This window comes from Muntiacus reevesi, chromosome 1, assembly GCF_963930625.1.
Source record: "Muntiacus reevesi chromosome 1, mMunRee1.1, whole genome shotgun sequence".
NCBI lineage: Eukaryota > Metazoa > Chordata > Mammalia > Artiodactyla > Cervidae > Muntiacus > Muntiacus reevesi.
This window is the reverse complement of record NC_089249.1, coordinates 14,545,053-14,564,951: the sequence shown is the minus strand read 5'-3', so window position 1 is coordinate 14,564,951 and position 19,899 is coordinate 14,545,053. Positions and strand designations below refer to the sequence as shown.

The following is a 19,899-nucleotide window of genomic DNA, read 5'->3' as shown; positions in this document are numbered from 1 at the left end:
ATACATTAGATGCATATATTAAAAGCATATATTAGAAAATCTAAACAAGTCACACAGATCCAAACTCACATAACCAAATCAATTTCAGTTTTAAACACAAAAACATATCCTACCCTTTACAGTTCTTTCACAGTGTACCTTCTGTACACTGGATTAACAAATAAATAATCCAAACATTCTAAGAAAGAAGGTGCAACTACCTGTATAAAAACATTACATCTACTGGTGAGGTCTTCAGCAAATTTATCCGTTCTCTGCTCTTTAGATAAAATAGATTCCATTTTCATCATCCATGAGCTCACAAAGACGTAGTAAGACTGTACATCTCTAACAAAGGAAAATATTGAGGTTATTCAGCACAGGAAATAAAGTTTACTTCCATTTCTTCATACTGGCTAGAATAAAATATTTCCTTGCAGCAGCCAATTCAAAATACACATGTTATACACACACACATAATTTGCTTAAGCAACAAATATTCACTCAATGTCTATACAGGCCAGGCACTAATTTTCAGTACTAAAAACAAAAAACAGCAGTAACAAAATAGACAAAAAATCTCTGCTCCCGTGAACCTGACATTCCAGAAAGAAGAGTTGTGCAATAAAGCAATCAGTAACTGAACTCTGAGATGTCAGCTATGTGCTACGGAAAAAATACAGTGAAGAGTGACTGGGGCAGCAAGGACAATTTAAACACAGTGATCAAAGTAGCCTTATTGAAAAAGTGATCGTGAGCCAAGATTTGAAGGAGATAAATAAGTAACCCATGAAAATATACAACAGATGAGAATTTTAGGAAAGTAAACAACAAATGCAATCATCTCACAACAGAAGAGTGTGTGCCATGCTGAAGTGCTAAAAGAAGTCAGGATGACTGAAGAGTAGAGAGGAGGGCTGAGAACAGAAAAGGAGATCAGAGATACACAGGGGTGAGTGGGTGGAGGAACAGGCAGAGTGGAGAGTAGGAAGGGGTCTGTAGAAGGCCTGGGAAGGACTTCAGTGGAAAGCCTCAAGTGAAACTGCTCAGTCGTGGGCAACTCTTTGCGACCCCACGGACTGCAGCCCACCAGGCTCCTCCGTTCATGGAATTTTTCAGGCAAGAGTGCTGGAGTGGGTTGCCATTTCCTCCTCCAAGGGATCTTCCTGACTCAAGGACTGAACCTGAGTCTCCCACACTGCAGGCAGACGCTTTACCTTCTGAGCCACCAGTGAAGCCCCACTCTAGACTCAACCTTGTTGGCACCAGGGACTGGTTTTATCCAAGATGATTTTCCCACAGCCTGGGAGAGCTGGAGTGAATGGTTATGGGATGATACAAGCACACTGCATTTATTGTGCACTTTATTTCTATTATTATATCAGCTCCACCTCAAGTCATCAAGGCATTAGATCCTGAAGGTTGGGGACATCTGCTAGCGGATTTGAGCAGACTAACTCTGAGGAGGATCAATATCACTTTGGTTGGCATACTAAAAATAAACTACATAGGGGACAATGGTACAAGCAGGAAAACCACTTAGGAAGTTCCTGTGTAATGCAGAGGAAACGGGATGACAGCCTGAACCAGACTGGAAGTATTTAGAATCTGAAAATAAAAGCTAACATTTACAGAATGCTTATCACTGTTATAAGAACTTAACACAAATTAACTCATTCCAACCTCACATTAACCTTATAAGTAACTAACATATTATGATCTCCAATTTACAGAACAGGAAATTGACACACAGGGAAATTAAGTAATGGGCCCAACATCATACTAGTACTCAGCTGAGCCAGGACTTAAGCCCAAATCTAGGAAACTGTCCCAATCTGGAAAAGCTGAATCAGTAATAAAATTCTACTAAGCAGGCTGCTTATTAACACTACATCACTCTATCAATGCATATCAAATCACTCAAGATGAGAACTTTCAGGGCACAACTATTTAAGGTATAATCCTCTTTTATTTTAAAAATAATAAATTAATTTCAATTAATTCAATGTGTTTTAAGGAGGTGAAACCTCACCATCAAACCTGAGAAAAATTATTTCTGCTGAGCCAGGATTCCATTAAACAAACACCACCAACAGTTGCACTCTGCCTCAAATGGTGCTAAAATTTATTATTTGACTTGTGGGTGATTTGATTTAAGACCCTGCAGCACAGATAAAGGGCAGAATCCCAGGGCAACGCCTCCACTTTGAGGAGAATGTGATCAGGACTCAAGCAGGACTCCCCTCTCCTGGGCTTTACTTCAGTGTTGTGAATTTGAGGTTTCTTTGGCGAGTTCTGAGAATGAAAAAGACACTGCCCCCTTCGCTCAAAGGTGCTCTGCAGGGACTACAGGTTTATGTTTGAAATAAAAGAATTTAGAAACATTAAAATGTCATCATACGGGGGGACGAATCTTTCCAAGTCAACTTATTCATTTTTCACTAAAGAAGACTCAGTTCCTACAGCACCGTGGACTGCCTGCAGCGCTGGTGTAAGGGTCACTGCTCCTCAGGGCAGCTTGCACAGCTCTGCTGCAGAGGCCAGGAGCAGGCTGCGCACGGGTCTGCCTGGCCTCTCTGAAACGTACCTAGCTGTGTGCCCTGGTGAAAATGGGATGAACACAGTACTTTAGAGCAGTGTTAAGGGCTTTTGCTCTAGAGGTGAACTCCTTGCTCTGCCACACATTAGTTGTTTAAATTTGTGTAAGGTCACTCTCTCTGTATCTCAGTTTTCTCACTTATAAAATGGCCATAACAGCAGCATCTACCTCACAGGATTTTCTGATGATTAAAAAAGAAGACACATATGAAGTTCTTGGAATATACTGGCTTATTGAAAGCACACAACTAAATATTAGTTGTGATTTTACTATTTCCCACATGAGAGGATTGTTACAGAGTTTATGTAAGACTGTGTTTAAATCCTTTAGCAGAAGGCCTAGGACAAGCTTAAAAATATTGGCAATTATTATTAATATCTGTTCATCCTCTGGTTCTGACTGAACTTCTGGAGCCACAGGAATTAAATCTGTTCCCTCTTCAACCTGAACGCCCTCCAAATATTTAATAGAAAACACATCATTCTTCAGATTTCTCTTTTAAAGGTAAAACCATATAGAGACTTTTCCAGAGTCTTCAAAGGTCATGGTTCTCAGATCTAACATCCTGATCAGCTTCATCCACGGATGCTGCACTTTGTGGCCCTCTTAAAACGTGGCACCATCAAACACTAATTATGTGACCAGTAAGAATTCAATGCCACTATCAATTCCCCTAGCCTAGACATGACAGCTAATTTCCAAAATTTGGGTATAATTATTAATGTAGTCTAAATACAAACTGACATTTTTAGCAACTGTATTGCATTGTTAAACAATGTTAAGCCTCTGATAATAAAAACATCCAAATCTTTTTTAAGATTACTGCTAATAAATCTGATTTCCGTCTCTCCATCCTACTGAATTCATCTCTGTAATCTAAACCCAAACTTATGTCTTCATCTCTCAACTCTGTCTTACCACGTATTGAAGAGCCCTGAGATCTCTGCCCTGAGTAGTCCTGCCTGAATTGAGCTGCTATCACTCTCCATGACTTTAATCACAGGACTTGGGAGTACTAAAAGATGCTTTAGGGGATCTCATACATCCCACACACCCTCCTCCTTTCCCACCGTACAGGAGTGACGCAACTACCCCCTCAAAAGTGACGATCAACAGAAAGTGGGTAGTTTTCCGTATTATCATATAACCACGTTACAGATAAAAACCGTGATCAGCACAGGACCGTGGCAAAGTCCCATGACACTTCACTTAAAGTCTTCATCTAGGTCAACATAAAATTTTAGCACTGTACTCCAGGGAGGATGAAATATACTCCAGTGAGTAAACTTCACTGTTGAGCCAGATGATGAGAATATGGGAGTTCATTATACTATTTTCTCTATTTTGTGCATATTTGGAATTTTACATAGGAAGAGAAGCTAAAAGATATAAATATTAAAAGAAACTTAAGAGTTAAAAGTGTTCTTTTAGGGAACAGGACTCAGATATAGGGGATAATTCAGAAGAGGACAATTAGTTTTCCCTTTGAATCTTTAGTACTTTTTAACTTCTTAAATATGTACATACATTACTTTCACAAAAATAAAAAAAAAGGATGGCATCAGAGTCAATCGTGCAAAAATCAACACTGAAGCATGTGCACGCAATGTTAACGTCATCAGATGGCGTCGACATCAGTGGCTTCAATTCACACAAACACCACGCAATGCCCAATGAAAGATTATGTGTGTATATGTGTGAGAGTACACACAGGTACATGTATTTCCAAAAAGCATAATTTGTCCACATCTTAAGCTGAGGTTTAAGCCTAGAACATTTAAAACAAGAACATACTCCTAGAAAATAAATCTCCAAGAGACTGTCCAGCCTTTCCTCTGGTAATGAGTAACTATGTTTGATCTTATAATTCAAATGCTTTCCATATGTTCAGAATCAGTGTAAGAGTTGAAATATAAAATATCTAAGTATTTTCATTATGGGTACTTATAAAACCTACTTGGTAAGTGACTGAGCTTTCTGCTGTAGGAAAGTCTCTCTGTGTATTTTAATGGCCTGAAGACTTTTTTTGTCCAGAAGTTTGGCAGCTGCTGGTATTTTCTGGATCAAAAAATTATCAGGAAACCAAATAATATTAGCAGTTAGAGTGATGGCTGGTACCTGAAACAGGAAATATAACAAAGGGGGAAATCACTAAATGCAGGCTAAATAATGAACTGTTTAATAGTCCTACAACAGGCAATGGAAAGCAATTTATTTCCAGAAAAATAATGATAAAAAGATAATCATTAATATGAAAAATTATGTTAACATGGCACAAACTTTATGGCAAGGCATTCCTGTATCTGGTGTGGAGCATGACGTTAATCTTATTCTGTCTAAATATTAAACAACATACACATGCATGTGCACACACACTTAAACACACTCATGGATTTTCAGATGAACAAAAATATGTAAAAATTAAACAGAAACTTGAATTGTTACAACCTTTACTTTCACTTTATATTAGTGAAAAAATGCAAAATACATATCCAAGATGGCTCGCGTCTCATGGTCACTATACTTGATTCTACACAATATTTAAATTTTCAACTTTGAAATCAGGCGCCACACCATGGAAACAGCAAAGACAGAAAAAAAAAAGTATTTCATTATTTTTCCTACTTCAGTAATGGGAATGAATGACAAAAAGAAGGAAAAGAAAGAGAAGAGAAAAAAGTATTAATAGTAATAGGAAGTTAACGCACAGGGAAAGATCCGGAAAAGCACCTACTAATCTGTATTTATATGATGTGAAATTATGGGGTATTTTCATGTAAGTTACTCATTTCTGGACAGCTTAGTTTTTTAAATGAATACTATGCTATTAGTTTTGTAACTATTATTACAAAATAATCTTTTTGTAAGCAGGAATAAAACTCATTTTAAAATATCCAGATCCAAAATCTTTTCCATCTATTCAAATTGAAAAAACAGAAGTTACAAATTCTTACCTTCTTACAAATGTCCAATAAAGACTTGTAAAACTTTTTATCAACGGTTCGAAATATTTGAAAGTGCAATACAAAGAGTCCACAAACTCCCACATACTTGTCTCTCTGATCAATTTCAGAAGGTTCACCTTATAAAACATCATGAGAGAAAAACAGAGTGTACTTAAAGTTCTCCTCTAAAGGAAATGAAAACCTTACAAACAAAAACCAAAAAATGCATTTTACATTACCAAGTCTGGCTTCTACATTTGCAAAAATTGAGCGAATACTATGTGCAAATTCTTCAGCAAAAGTGCTATTTTTAGACACAGAAACTCCTCCATTGAGAGAATCAAACTGCTGTTCTATACAGGCCTACAAAGAAAACATTTAGAGAAATTTAGACTCTCATAAGTTATTATGACTTAATATGCTATGAAACAGAATTAAATATAGAATGATAAAATCCTACATTCATCATCTTTAATTTTACTAACACTGAGGCTCAAGTTTTTAATCTAATCCAATATCTAAATCTTTCTGAATGGGGAATGTATATATACTTACATATTTGAGCATCAGTTATGTGAAAGTAATAAGACTGAACTGAAAATCTATAATCCTACATGAAGGGACACAGTGGTGCTTGGTGATGTACAGAAGGTATATCTGATGAAGCATGGGAAAGCATGTTTTATTATTTTAATTTACACTTTTAAGAAGAGACTATTTTTTCTGGTTACAATTCCTCTCCTAGCACTTTATTGCATCATGTGTAGAAATGGCTCCTAGAAAAAGAATCAACAAAAAAATTCTTCTAAAATTAATGGATTAATAGTTAAATTGGTATAAACAAAAGCTGTGATCATTCTGTAAAAATTGTGACCATCTAAAATGTAAATTAAAGGTAACCTTGAAACAGATTTTAAATGGAATATACATTTGACCCTTGAACAAGTGGGGGTTAGATCACATATAACTTATTGCAAGCCCTCTGTATCCACAGTTCCTCTCCACACTTGGAGTCAACCAACCATGGACTGTGTAATACCAGAGCGTTTACTACTGAAAACTACCCACATACAAGTGGACCCATGCCGTTCAAACCCATGCTGTTCAAGGGTGTACTGTAATGCAACTTCTGGCGAACACTACCAAAGCAGTGTCATCTCACAGAACTTCCTGTGACGATGGAAATGTTTTATATATGCGCTGACTGGTATGACTGTTAGCCACAGTTGACTGTCCCCCCCGTTTTATTGAGATACCACCAGTGTGTAACACATGTTAAGTTTACAGCGTGAGGGCTTCCCTGTGGTTCAGCAACAAAGAATCTGCCCTCAATGCAGGAGGTGTGAGTTCGATCCTCGGGACAGGAAGAGCCCCTGGAGAGGGAAACGGCAGCCCACTCCAGTACTCTTGCCTGGAGAACCCCATGGACAGAGGAGCCTGGAGGGCTACAGTCCATGGGGTGCAGAGAGTCAGACACGAGCGAGCACACCCAAGTGTGACAACTATAATACATGTGGCTGTTAGGCATTTGAAATGCTGCTAGTATGGCAGAGGGTGACTTATTTTAATTTAAATTTAAATAGCCACATGCGGTTAGAAGCTACCTGAATTGTATAGATCCAAATTATATCTATAATTTGGAAGAAATAAAACAGACTTTTAAGAGGCTGTTTCACAAACCTAAAATCTAGAGATTAACAACAAAAAAACACTTGACACAACTGTTTATATACTAATCCTCGAACAGTTCTATCCTTTACATAATTAAAAAAAACTTTATCCCAAGTACAACCAGTATACTACTAATTTCATTAGCTACTAGATACTGACATAATTATACCTTACAACATAATCACTGTTTCAAGCTTAAGCACTTTTAAAGAAAAATACAGTCACAACAATGTGTTATCAAAGTGCCCCACTATAATTCTGAGCTGGGTCTACTAATAGAAGCTCATTTATTACAGTCTGATACAGCTCTCATACCTGAAATATCATTCCATCAAGTAACTGCCCTTCTAGTTTCAGCAAGAACTTTTCAAATGGCTTTAGCTTTTCCTCCTGAATTCCAAACTTTGAAGGATTGTGATGGACAGATTTCAGTAACCTTGTAGAAAAGTAGGAGAAGACCTTCAATTTGCCAATAAATTCTTAAATTAAAAATATCCCTCAAAATTAAAGTTCTATAATTTGTCATTTTTTATTTGGCTCAATACATTTGAAAATTTGAACAAAAATAATCCTAATATATTTAAATTTATAATCACATACCTTTTTATATCATCTTTAATTCAGACACCTGGTATTCTCTAGATAAAAGTGAATACTTAATAGACTGAATAAAATGCCTTCACTTTAAAAAGTTTGGAGTATAAAACAAAACAAAACCAAGCTGAGAATAAATAACTGTTACTTGTATAGAACAAGGAAAATAAACCTGGGTCCTAAAGTAGTCAAATTAACATTCACTATACTTTAAGAATTAGGATGCTTTATACAAGTATACCATACTCTCAAAAAGTTCATCTGCAATTAAAAGAATGGTTACTGTCTTCAAAGAATATCTGAAATAAGATCCTTCTAAATATATATCTTCAGGTCTCTTAAAGGATCTGTACTATTTATTTTTTAGTAATACATTAACTGTACAAAGAGAGTATTTTAAACATTTTGGTTGGCTCACCTTTTGTACATAGTCCAGTGGTCTTTTAACGTGATGTGATTATCAATAATTTCATCCAGAGTAAGCAAAACTGTTAGCAGCTCTCCCAAGTGCTCATACATAGTCTGTCAAAAAACCTTTAATGATTATCATTTAATCACTAGTTAGAAGTTAAGCTTCATGTGGATTTTAAAGTTAAACACACTTGGGATAATTACTAACTTAAAGCAGTGGGTAAGTTAAGCTACAGATGAAACTACTAATCCTCAAGATGGAACAGTCAGCCTAAAACTGGAAAACCCTTCACCCAAATTTCATCCTTAATCACGATACTGTAGATTCTCTCAGACCACTTAGAGCAGGGGTCCCCAACCTTCAGGATCTAATGCCTGATGATCGGAGACGGGGCTGATTTAATAATAATAAATGCACAGTAAACGTAATGTGCTTGGATCATCCCCAAACCATCCCCTCACCCCCCTTCCCCCACCCCTGTGGTCTGTGGAAAACCGTCTTCCAAAAAAGTGGGTCCCTAGTGCCAAAAGGTCGGGGACCACTGAGTTCTAGAGTCTGCACTGGGCCAATGCTAGGAAGAGTTACACGGACAGTGGGTCAGTAACGCCTCATCAAGTTCACAGATGAGAGAACAAATGCAAAAGCAAGAAAGAAATCCTTTAAGAGTCTTGCAATAAGTGTAGTACTCCCCAATCATATAAATGCCAAAGTAAAACATACTAAAATTTATTGTTTTACAAGTTAAATTACTTTTACCTGAAAATGAACTCCAGTTGTTTCTATAATTTTGGGTGCAATTCTGTAATAAAATAACATCCAAGTTTAAAAGAAAACCTCATTTTTTGGTCACAGTTCATGTTTATTTTAAGGAAAACGTCTCTTGGAATTTAAAAATGTCTTTACTTTTATTTAGGCTTTAGTCACTAAAATTTATGCAACACAAGTTTACTATCATAGTCCACTCCCAAGAAGAGAACCAATGTTCCTCTCCTTGCCTATACCCAACTCGGTATACGTCAACATGTGGCCCATCTAGCTTGGGATGAAGCAGAGAAATAACGAAAGTGATATTCATTTATTTCTAAACTATTAGAATTTCTCAATTTTCAACTAGAATCTTTAATATCCTACCCAAACTGGCATTTGGAAACTAGTTCTCTCTTCAGTTGGATTTATTTCTAGTTTTCATTCCTACTGAGAAAACAATGCATATAAACGGGATTATACCAAAGTCAAAACCCCAGGATAATTCAATTTTATTTCCCAGAGAGTCAACCTACTCAACAATAAATAAATTCTTATATAAGCACATATATATAATACTTATATAAGCACATATAAATATTCAGCATGATAGAATACCTTAAAAATGAAACACAAAATTCAAATAACTTTCGTCTTTCTAGGACCGGGGTGTGGTAGAGAAGGGTCTCTTTGAATCACACACCAGGTTCTATAGGGGTTGGGGTAGCTATGCTCTCATTCCCTTCTGCCACGAGGAGAACTTTAGTGAGAACACAGAACATAAAATAAATATCTTACAGAGCAGAAAAACACGAGGCTGAGAAACAACACACTCTTCCACTTTATAAAGAGAGTTAAGACGCAGCATGGCAGAGGCGGAACAATGAATGGACTGGTGACCAAAAGGACCAGACTGAAATGGCTATGAAATCCTGGCAAATCCTTCCTTTGGGCCTCAGTTATCTCTCTTCTCACAACTGAGAACCCCTAATCATACATCTAAACAAAGTAATTAAGATTGTAATTGAGTGGGAAAAAATAAGTATAAAGTTTTAATCAAATGCCAGATATTACTCTGTGGTGGTTAGGAATACTATGACAATTTGATCATTTTTCTTGATTTAGGGCAATGATATCCAAACTTGGAAGATCATCAGAAGTATAGATTATCTAGTCCCCTCTCCCTAAGATTCAATAGTTTAGGTGTTACATGATTCTAATGAGCCAAGAAAACTTCACTTCAAAAGCAATAAGTAAAGAGAACTCAGTACATTCTATATTAGCCCTTTTCTCTACAATTAAATTTAAGATTATCCTGTCAACATTCTCAGACAGATAATGGGTTCCTGCACCAGGGTATAAACTGTCTTACTAACCTCTGCATTACACACAACAAGGAGTGTCTTAAAACATCATGAGTGTTCAAAGAAAGCTGAATAAGTGAATGAAGGAATGAGTGAATAAGTGAGTAAACACACAAAAAAACTTTTATTTAGCTAGTTTAAGAAAAAACATTCCCTGCATTTCTATCAAAAATGCAAAATGATTTTTAAAATCCATTACTTGTTACTGATATAGAGGGCAGCCAACTGATGGACTACATTCATCACCACTTCATAGCACCTGGTAACAAAACAAGACAGTTCCTGAAATGACAAGTTGAGTATATGTTACAAGTTGAGTAAATGTCATCATTTCTGACCAAGTTTTATGTTAACGATGCTAAACATAAACAATAGTGTTTTCCAGTAAAAATCTCCAGTTAATCTGCAATAAGACAACTGCAAGCATCCTTCAAGCAATCAGTTCTTCACTCACCTTCCACAGTCATTTCTACCTCTTTGCCTCCATAGAATTTCATTCATTCTTGTATTTTAAGTCTTGCTTTCACTGCTCATATAATTCCTAAGTGACAGAGACTGTCTTACTCCTTTTTTGAATAGCCACTGCCCAGTATGGTGGCTAATCTTCAATTGCTTTTCAATTTCCGCCTATTAAATGAACATCCGAATGAATGAAGCTCAAAAGCTGCCAGTTTAGAAAGGGAAGGGAAAGGGTCTTCAGAAATCACTCTGAAATAACTTCCAATGTTTATAACCTTTGACCCTACCTATTAACAGGCTTGGCACACATTAAGTGAAATATAGATTATCCCAGGAATGTGTTTGTCATTAGCTAACTCACACCTATCCTAAAGTATTTAGAATCTAATTAAATGTATGGCTGTTCTAAAAATAAGCTCTCTTTGGGCAGAATTTGTCCGTTTTGTGCACTGCTGTATCCCAGACAGCAATGACAGTTTCTAACATACGCCAGGCTCCCAGAACATTTTTTGACTGTACAAAATGAAATTATATGCAGCTGTGAGAGCCACAATTTAAATTTTTAAAAGTGAAAATAATGCATTTCAATTTTATTTAAACAGCTTCAGTTATATATCTCTTATTAAACTTCTATAAATCTAATAAAAGCAAAGCAAAGACTAGAAAATGCAGGACAAACAGCACAAAGCAAAAGGCAGAAACGAGTCCTGATACATAATAGACTATCTATAAAAGACAGAAAAAGAACCAATTAAAACACAGAAATTTTCAGACTATATGAAAAAGCAAAATCCAAACAGACCCAGTTTTAGAGAAACACAACTGAAACATAATGACACTGAAAGGTTGAAAGAACAAAAAAGAATTTTAAAAAAAGAAAACGCTAACTAAAGTAGAGCTGGGGCAGTGACAGTAATATCAAATAGATTTTTATTAGCATTAGTATAGCTAATTAATATATATGTAACTATATATTATATACATAATTATTATCACAGTTTAAGAAGGTCATCACACAATAAACAATTCAATTTACCGGGAATTATTAACAATTCTAAACTCATCAGCACCAAATAAAACGTCCTCAAAATAAGAAATGCAAAATTTGACAAAACCAGATGGAGAAGCTGACACCTTCACGTCAACCCTGCAAATCAACATTCCATCAGACCGCAGCCCGCAGGCGTCCTGTTAGGTCTGTCAACAGGTGGCACTAAAAGGAGACTTAAGGCAAGCAAGGGGCATCCTTTCCATTTCTTGCTGTTTTTAGCAACATAATCCAGGCAGGAGCAGTGCAACCTGGCAATGACAACCTGCCCAGGCTCTAGCGTCTCTCAGCACTCCAGAAGCAATATTCAATTTTTAACTCTACCAGCACAGTCAAGCTGCACTGATTCCCCAGAGCTGTGATAATAATACTAGTCCCCTGGGGCCCCTCCTCCTGGCTCTCAGAGTCTAACAACCTGAACCTTGCTCCTTTTTCACCCTAGATGTAGAGGGGATGCATCCTCTGGCTTACCTGCTTTTTCTTTCAGCCCTCCAATTCTTACGTAACCAATTCTCTGTATTTAATATAAATTCTTTTTTCTTTAATTGAATACAGTTATTTACAATATTGTATCAGTTTCAGGTGTACAGCAAAGTGATTCAACTATATTTTTTTCTCAGATTAGTTTCCATTATAGGTTAATAAAAAAAACTGAGTACAATTCCCAGTGCTATGTGGTGAATCACTGCTGTTTACCTATTTTGCATATAGTAGTGTGTACCTGTTAATCCCATACTCCTAATTTATCCCTCTCCCCACCTTTCCCCTATGGTGACCATAGCTTGTTTTCTCTGTGAGTCTGTTTCAGTTTTGTAAACAAGTTACTTGTATTATTTTTAGATCCCACACATAAGCGATATATTTGTCTTTCTCTACCTTCACTGATGGTATGATAACCTCTAGGTCCAGCCATGTTGCTACAAATGACATTACTTCTCTGTGGCTGAGTAATATTCCACTGTGTATGTATATTCCACATCTTCTCTATCCATTCATCTGTCGACAGGCACTTAAGTTGCTTCCATATCTCTGCTACTATAAACTGTTGTATTATTGGGGTGCACGTTAACTTTTCAAATTAAGAGTTTTCATCTTTTCAGAATAGATGCCCAAGAATGGTATTCCTGGACCAAATGGTAGCTCTTTTAAATCTCCCCTTTTGAAATATCCTGTGTGATACTTGCTTTTGGATTGAACCCTGACTGACACATACCATCATAAAGGACAACTGCAACAAAATGCTCTCAATTAGGTGAGAAGACCAAAACAAAGCAGTAAAGATGTAAAGGATTTGAACATATTAGCATGCTTGATTCAATGAAATGTATCAAATCTTATATCCAACAGTCAAAAGTAAGTGGGATTATGGCTACCATTTCCTCATTTCCAGTTTTTGCTTTTGACATATAAGCACTGCTTTTACAACAGGAGGGGAGAAACAGAACTAATTTCATTCTTTTGATAAACCAAAAGACCTAGCATAACTTTACACTGTAAAATAAAACTTTACAGTAATGAAAAAAGTACATCTAAATTGAAACATCTGGTTAAAAGCATCATATGCTGCTGCTTTTAAAACTTCATCCTTGTCCATATAATAGCTTAATGAGCTCCATTAACCACTTTTTCTAACATAAATTATCTTTTCCTACCAGGTACAAAGTTTAAAATTTTTTTAAGAGGCATGGTGATAAACTGTCCATAAATGAAATTATACAAAGAAACATTTTGAGAGTTTATGTCACTAAAAATGCTATGAAAATCTTTCAGGAATTACAATCTCCTTAAATATAATCCAATGCCAACAAAGTGCCTTACCCTCAGAGTACAATTTCTTAGCATTTGACATTCCAGGACTCTTTTCTGATTACATGATTTACTCAAACTTTTTTGGGAGAAAAAAAAAAAAGAAACTCAATAAAAAGTAAAAACCACTTACCTGTAAGAATGAAATAAATCTCCCCATTTGAATTTGACAATCACCTTCCACCATGCTGGAATCTGTAGCTTTAAAAGGCAACATGAAGAATATTTCAAGTTTTTATCATAAAGTGAATCAACATAAAAAAAGGAAAATAATTTTTATTCATTAGGACATCTTCTAATCTGCATAGTATGAAAAATAGAATTTTACACTAAAGAGAAAAATGAAACAATCATTAATCACACAATTAAAAGCAACCATCTGTCCCACTATTTAATGAATTCAAGGAAAATCCTCATCCAGCTATTGTGCTTTGCAATTTATAAAAATATTCACGAATCAATTTTATACAGAATTTACTGCCACTTATTTACTGAGGTTTTCACCTGTTTACTAAACAAAAACATAAACCAACAAAAAATGTGACTGTTCACTGCTCAAATTAACACTTTACATGATCGTAACAGTCCTAGAACTGTCAGTTAACTTTCTATTTCAATCTCAAAAAAGGCACCACAACATTACAATGTGAAATTTTAAAACTTACCTCCTTCTCCATAAAACAAGAGACCATTGTAAAATTTAGTTTCAGCCTGTTTAAAAAAATTAAAATAATTTTAAAGGTTGCTATTTTGTTTTTAAATTCCTAGGCTCTCTTCATTATCCCTATTTAATAATACACAGATAATTACATCAAACATACAAATGTACTTAACTTCAAAAACTGCTTATAATATAGGTAAATTCAATTTAGCTTTAGAATATCAAAGATATTACTGATACTCAAAGTTATTTCTTGATTTCTTTAGCCTTTACTTTATCTGACCACTCTTAACTGTCCAACATCCTCTCACAAGTTCATGAAAGAAAGCAACCATGTAGTATCGAAAACGTAAAAAACAAAAAAAATGTAAAGAAGAAAAGATAAAGTTTACCATCTACCAGTTTCAAAGGCTCATGGGTGACGAAACGCAAAACATTAAAAATTCAAACCTTTTTTAAAAAATCAGTTATATCCAGAAGACCCAGTGTATATGACAAGTAATACAGAAGGAATGCAGGCCCAGACTCAAACCGTTACTACCAATAAAATGTTAGATGAGTGACACCCTCTTTAAGCTTCAATTTTCTCATCCATTCCTCACGTCCCTCCCTGAGTGGTTATTAGTGTTAAGAGGGTTAGCATGGTGTTTGGTAAATAGTACTTAGTGAATGGTCTCATTATTATTGCTAAAATAAATATATAGCTCATCCAATATTCATGAAATATTTGTGCACACTTACACATATAAACACATATTTGCTTTCTTTTTCATATTTGCTTTTAAATCATGTTTTTAATCTCTTAAAGAGTACAAATAATTACCTCATATTTTAATTTCTTGATTTCACAACAAAGTGCAGCATAAACAGTGATGACTTTGTTTAGGACCTAGTTTCATGAGGAAAAATACAAAAGGAAAGAAGTAAATTATAGAAGATAATTAAAGCATTTTAAAAAATAGATTTTTAGGTTTAGGAATCTGTACCTTGTTTTCAGTCTTGATGAGTTCCAAAAGGGAAGACTGTTCATAAGGCAAAAGCTATAGAGACAAAGGAAAATAAATTCCTTTTTAACTTGAACAAAATCATTAAAATTCTAAATACACAATTGAGACTAGCTCTATTTTACTGAATGCCCTGTGCTCAGCACCCGGCCCACAGCAGATGGGGACTGCTAACAGGTACAGGGTTTCTTTCCAGAGTGGTGAAAATGTTCTAAAATCGACTATGGCACAAGTCTATGGATACACTATAAACCAAAGAAATTGTATGATACATAAATTACATCTCAGGAAAGCTGCTATTAAAAAAGTCAACACTGGTGCCTTAGGACATATATGCCTAGCACATATATGTCTAGTACATAATAAATGCTCAAAAAAGTTATTATTTAAGTAGTAAGAGGCTATAGCTTCAAAGATGAAACAAAATAGAACAACCTCAAAATGGAATAGAGCAGTTTATTTTATATAATTAAAAAAAAAAACAACTCCCATATTAAGAGCCCCTAAATAGCATAAAGGAGCTTTTGAAAAATCATGGAAATATTCTTTATCTTGACTGGGATATGAGTTATAAGAGGATAGGTGTTTGGTAAAATTCACTGAATGGTATATTTTAAATCTACGCACTTTTCTGGATGTAAAATAGTCTCAATAAGAAAACAAAGCCTGAATATGCTATTCCAACCCTCTTCATTTTCTTGATAATGAAAGACAAAAGTCAGCTCAAAGAGTTGGTCATTCTTTAAAAAAAAAAACACATGCATGGCTTAGAGAAAAGGAAATTAACCATGTTTCTCCAAGTTTCTTTTAGCTTTCTAGATTCCAAAAAATATATACACCGCATTTTTGAACACTGTTTTCAAGGCATATATATCCTGAAAATGTATACATAAATTAAAAATAAACAAATTCCAACCTTTAATGCTATAGGATCAAGATTGAAATCCCAAACATCTCCAATTGAGTCATCCAGTGCATCCTCAATTCTTCTCAATTGAGAGGTATACTCCTCAAGAAATTTCCCATAATTCTTAAGCTGGACTTCGGCATGAATTTCTAAATATAAATTTGAAAAGTTTGTGAGAAGTAATGAATTACAAGACATTTACTTCAAATAATCTCAAAAGTCACAGAAAAGTGGATACTAAGCATTGTTAATGTATCACCTTGGAATGTCTGGACTTCTTGAAAATAAAGTTCTAAAGTTAAATAGTAATAGAACTTTCTATCTTTTCCAAGTAGAACAATAATTGTACATACAGTAGATGGTACTTTAAAAAATCATCTTAAAACCATAATTTAAAGTACTATGAAAAAGTCACTATTCCATTTACCCCATAATCTAAACAATCTGAAAATGCCTTAGACAACTCAATGTCCTAATTCTATATTTTAATTGTAAACAACTATTTTGTGCAAAAAAACCTGATTTAGGTGCAAAAATCTGAGCTGTTATAGAAGCAAAATTTTTAACTGTAATGCTTAATTACACAGTAAGCTACGCCTAAAAATACACCTAAATATTGTTTTTGAAATGATTTTAGATCTGCTTCATCATATTATTTCTGTAATGCCCCAAGTTTATATTGCTAATTTTATATTTATAATGCCCCAAGATATACTGTTCTAATTATCATACTAGAATTGGAAAAGCCAGTAAAGGACACTGAGTACAGAACACTGTGTTGACATTTACAGACTTTACACATTAAGACAGGACTCTAGAAGTCACTGGAATAAACTGGACAAAAAAGTTTCCCTACTCATCAAAATTAGTGGTAAAGAAACCGCTTGTCAATGCAGGAGATGAAAGAGATGTTGGGTTTGAAAGATCCCCTGGAGGAGGGCATAGCTACCCACTCCAGTATTCTTGCCTGGAGAATCCCACGGACACAGGAGCCTGGTGGGCTACAGTCCACAGGGCCACAAAGAGTGGGACAGGACTGAAGTGACTCAGCACCAGACATTCTCTCATTACTTACTCCAAAGGGAGCAAATTCAACTCCAACTCAGATTCTCTTACTGATGTGAATTACTTTATTCAAACGCTGACTTCTTAAAAAAGTAAAACTTCCCTCTCCTCAAACTGGCAATGCAAAGCAACTATAAGTATGTTCTAATTCACTGAAGACCTAGCTTCACATTCTCCCCTATTTTGCAACTAATGTTTGGAATCAGGTGGATTCATTTAATTAACTTAATGCCTGGAATCAGGCGGATCCATGTAATTAAGGTTCCTGCTTCATTATAGCGTTAATCTAGGCAATTCTGAAAAACAATATAAATGATTCATATTCCAAAAATTAATGAAAACCAGGCCCAGAGAAGAGAGCTCTTCCCTTCCTTACAGCTTAAATTTTAAAAACTGTGTAAGACTCTCAAAATCCCAAGTATCTGTCTAATTTTCAGTTACAAAGGAAATGACCAAAGCTGCATTTAACCAGCAAATGACTTCTTAATGACAACGCTACAAAAACATGCCAATGAACTATTCATTTAGTCTGTTTGGAGATTAAAGTAGCAGGCAAGAGAAAACCTGTAATAACATTAAAGTTCCTTGCTGCTAAGTTTTTAAGTTGGTAAAAGTTAAAATAAGATCTGAAATAAGAACTCTACAGTGATTCTTCAAGAATTAAATTCCAAAAACATATTAACATGTTTATCACTTCCAAGGGGCTGAGTTCTTTTTTTTATCAAATATTTCACAGATAGAGTAAGAAACCTCTATCCATAAAACTTCATACATGACAAGGTGCAGTTCACTTTAAGGAAGGCAGACTCCTTTCCACAAACAAGTTGAAAGATCCTGTCACTACCACCAGGATTGTTTCTTCATGCTGTGTAAGAGCTAGTAACTTATGGAAAGTTTTGTGAGAAACTGCTAACCCTCCTGAATTAAACTCACCCTTTTGACAGGCTAATAAAACCTAGTTACATCTAATGTGTCTGTCTCTGTAAAAATTAAGCAAAATTTACACGTAATTTTTTAAAAACTACACCTTTTGAGAAAACTACATAAACAAATTCACAAAGCAGTTAAGGCCTAATATCTCTTATTTAAATCACCTATACAGATTCATGTTACCAAAGATAAGACACAGATTTCCAATTTGTATTCATCTTAGGTAGTTTCAATGAAATAGCTTGACCTCTAAATTTTGCTACGTGGAACTGAATTTGTGAGGTTTTGGGGGTTGGACTTCTAAATTAAAATGAGACAATCCAATTTTATCAAGTAAAATCTGCAGAAGATATGCTGTTTATTTCCAAAACCTTTCTAGGTGCGCTGGAAACCACAGGGCATCATTTTTGAAAAATACCACTAGACATAAATAAAAGACATGGAAGGTAATAAATTGACATTCACGTGTTTATTTTTCACGCATGAGTTTTTTTTCGCTACCTTCTACAGTTCTAAGAATATGAAGGCAAAAACACTCAAAACTTCCCAAAGTTGGTTTGGGAGGAAAAAGAAGAAAAACAGGAAACCGAAACAGGAACTTGGACCTCAACCTCACCTAAAACTGCACGCTCGAAGGATCTGGCGCCAGGAGACCAGGGACCAGGCCGCCCCCGCTCCCCAAGATGCGGACCTCCCCGGGGGCGCCCCGCCCGGGGCCACGGTTGCACCAAGGGGACACGCCGCGCCCCCGGGGCCACGGCGCGCTCCGCAGGACAGTCACAGCCCCATACGCCAAGCCCTGGCCCGGCCTGCCTCACCCACCATCCCTGGGGCTCCCGACCCCGAAAGTTAGGCTCGCGAGCGCGTCCCTCTCACACCCCAAGGCGCAGAAAGCTGCGCGCCCACCGCATCGCAAAGCCCTCCCGCAGGAGCGCTGCCTGGACGACGGCGGGCCGATGAGCGTCCACCCGCAGCCTTACTGCCGCTCCCTTACTCTGTGAGCCGTCGTCTACGCGGTCGAACTCCCAGTCCGGGGACAGAGTCTCCACCGCCATCACCCCGGCGCCTCCCACAGTCACAGCCCAAACCAGCCTTGGCTAAGACGGCGGCCTCACCCCGGCGGCTGTAGCAGCACGTGACTTCCGGCTTCAGCCCCGCCCCCACTCGCGAGGGCCGGCTGGGCTAGACGCCCCTGCGGGCCGCGGGGGCCGCTGGGAAACCGAGTCCTCCGCGGGGGCCGGCGGAGGCTGCCACAGCCGTGGCGGCGGTCCTTTAGAGGTCCCGGGCTTCCTACTTGGGCGTCGCAACCATCCAGTTCGTTTCTCACGCCACACCTCTATACCTTCAGTTTAGCCCTGCAGTCTCCAGGAACTTTTTAGTGCTAGAAGAGTTGCTCCCTCATTCTAGCCTAAAGAGGGCAAAATTGATGGGGTGAGAGCTTAATGGGAAGGCGTGGTCCACTAGGACACGCCGTCCCGGGCACTTGATACCAGAAGCTCGTTTAGCCAACGACTTCCCGGTCGCCAACGTTCGAGCTCTTGCCGCTCTTGTCCTGCACTCCCTATGCGGGTTGTTCTTGAAGGGAAAAACCAAAAACGGTGTGCAAGAGGAGTTACTTTAGGAACACATTTAAGCGAGGAATTTTACTACTCTGCTTATCTTGCACTCATCAGCTCTCTTCACCTTTCGTGCTTCGTGCCCAGTCATGTCC

At 36.8% G+C, this 19,899-nt stretch overlaps 1 protein-coding gene across 4 annotated transcripts in view; it reads right to left on the bottom strand.

The window, feature by feature from the left end:
• The window catches only part of WASHC4 (WASH complex subunit 4), a 56,689-nt gene extending 37,379 nt beyond the window's left edge, over positions 1-19,310 (bottom strand). For all 4 annotated transcript variants that reach the window (XR_010663475.1, XM_065938347.1, XM_065938325.1 and 1 more), the window contains exons 1-14: positions 19,183-19,310; positions 16,203-16,342; positions 15,269-15,322; positions 15,106-15,171; positions 14,287-14,332; positions 13,755-13,822; positions 10,508-10,590; positions 8,957-8,999; positions 8,207-8,310; positions 7,510-7,630; positions 5,763-5,886; positions 5,533-5,660; positions 4,536-4,696; positions 201-327 (exon numbers count right to left, since the gene is read on the bottom strand). Coding sequence is in view for 3 of the 4 variants with exons in the window: in XM_065938347.1 (XP_065794419.1) it covers positions 201-327; positions 4,536-4,696; positions 5,533-5,660; positions 5,763-5,886; positions 7,510-7,630; positions 8,207-8,310; positions 8,957-8,999; positions 10,508-10,590; positions 13,755-13,822; positions 14,287-14,332; positions 15,106-15,171; positions 15,269-15,322; positions 16,203-16,342; positions 19,183-19,243 (1,326 nt within the window). In the remaining variant the exon portion in view is untranslated. The remainder of the gene's footprint in view (positions 1-200; positions 328-4,535; positions 4,697-5,532; positions 5,661-5,762; positions 5,887-7,509; positions 7,631-8,206; positions 8,311-8,956; positions 9,000-10,507; positions 10,591-13,754; positions 13,823-14,286; positions 14,333-15,105; positions 15,172-15,268; positions 15,323-16,202; positions 16,343-19,182) is intronic.
• Between the last annotated feature and the right edge of the window lie 589 nt (positions 19,311-19,899).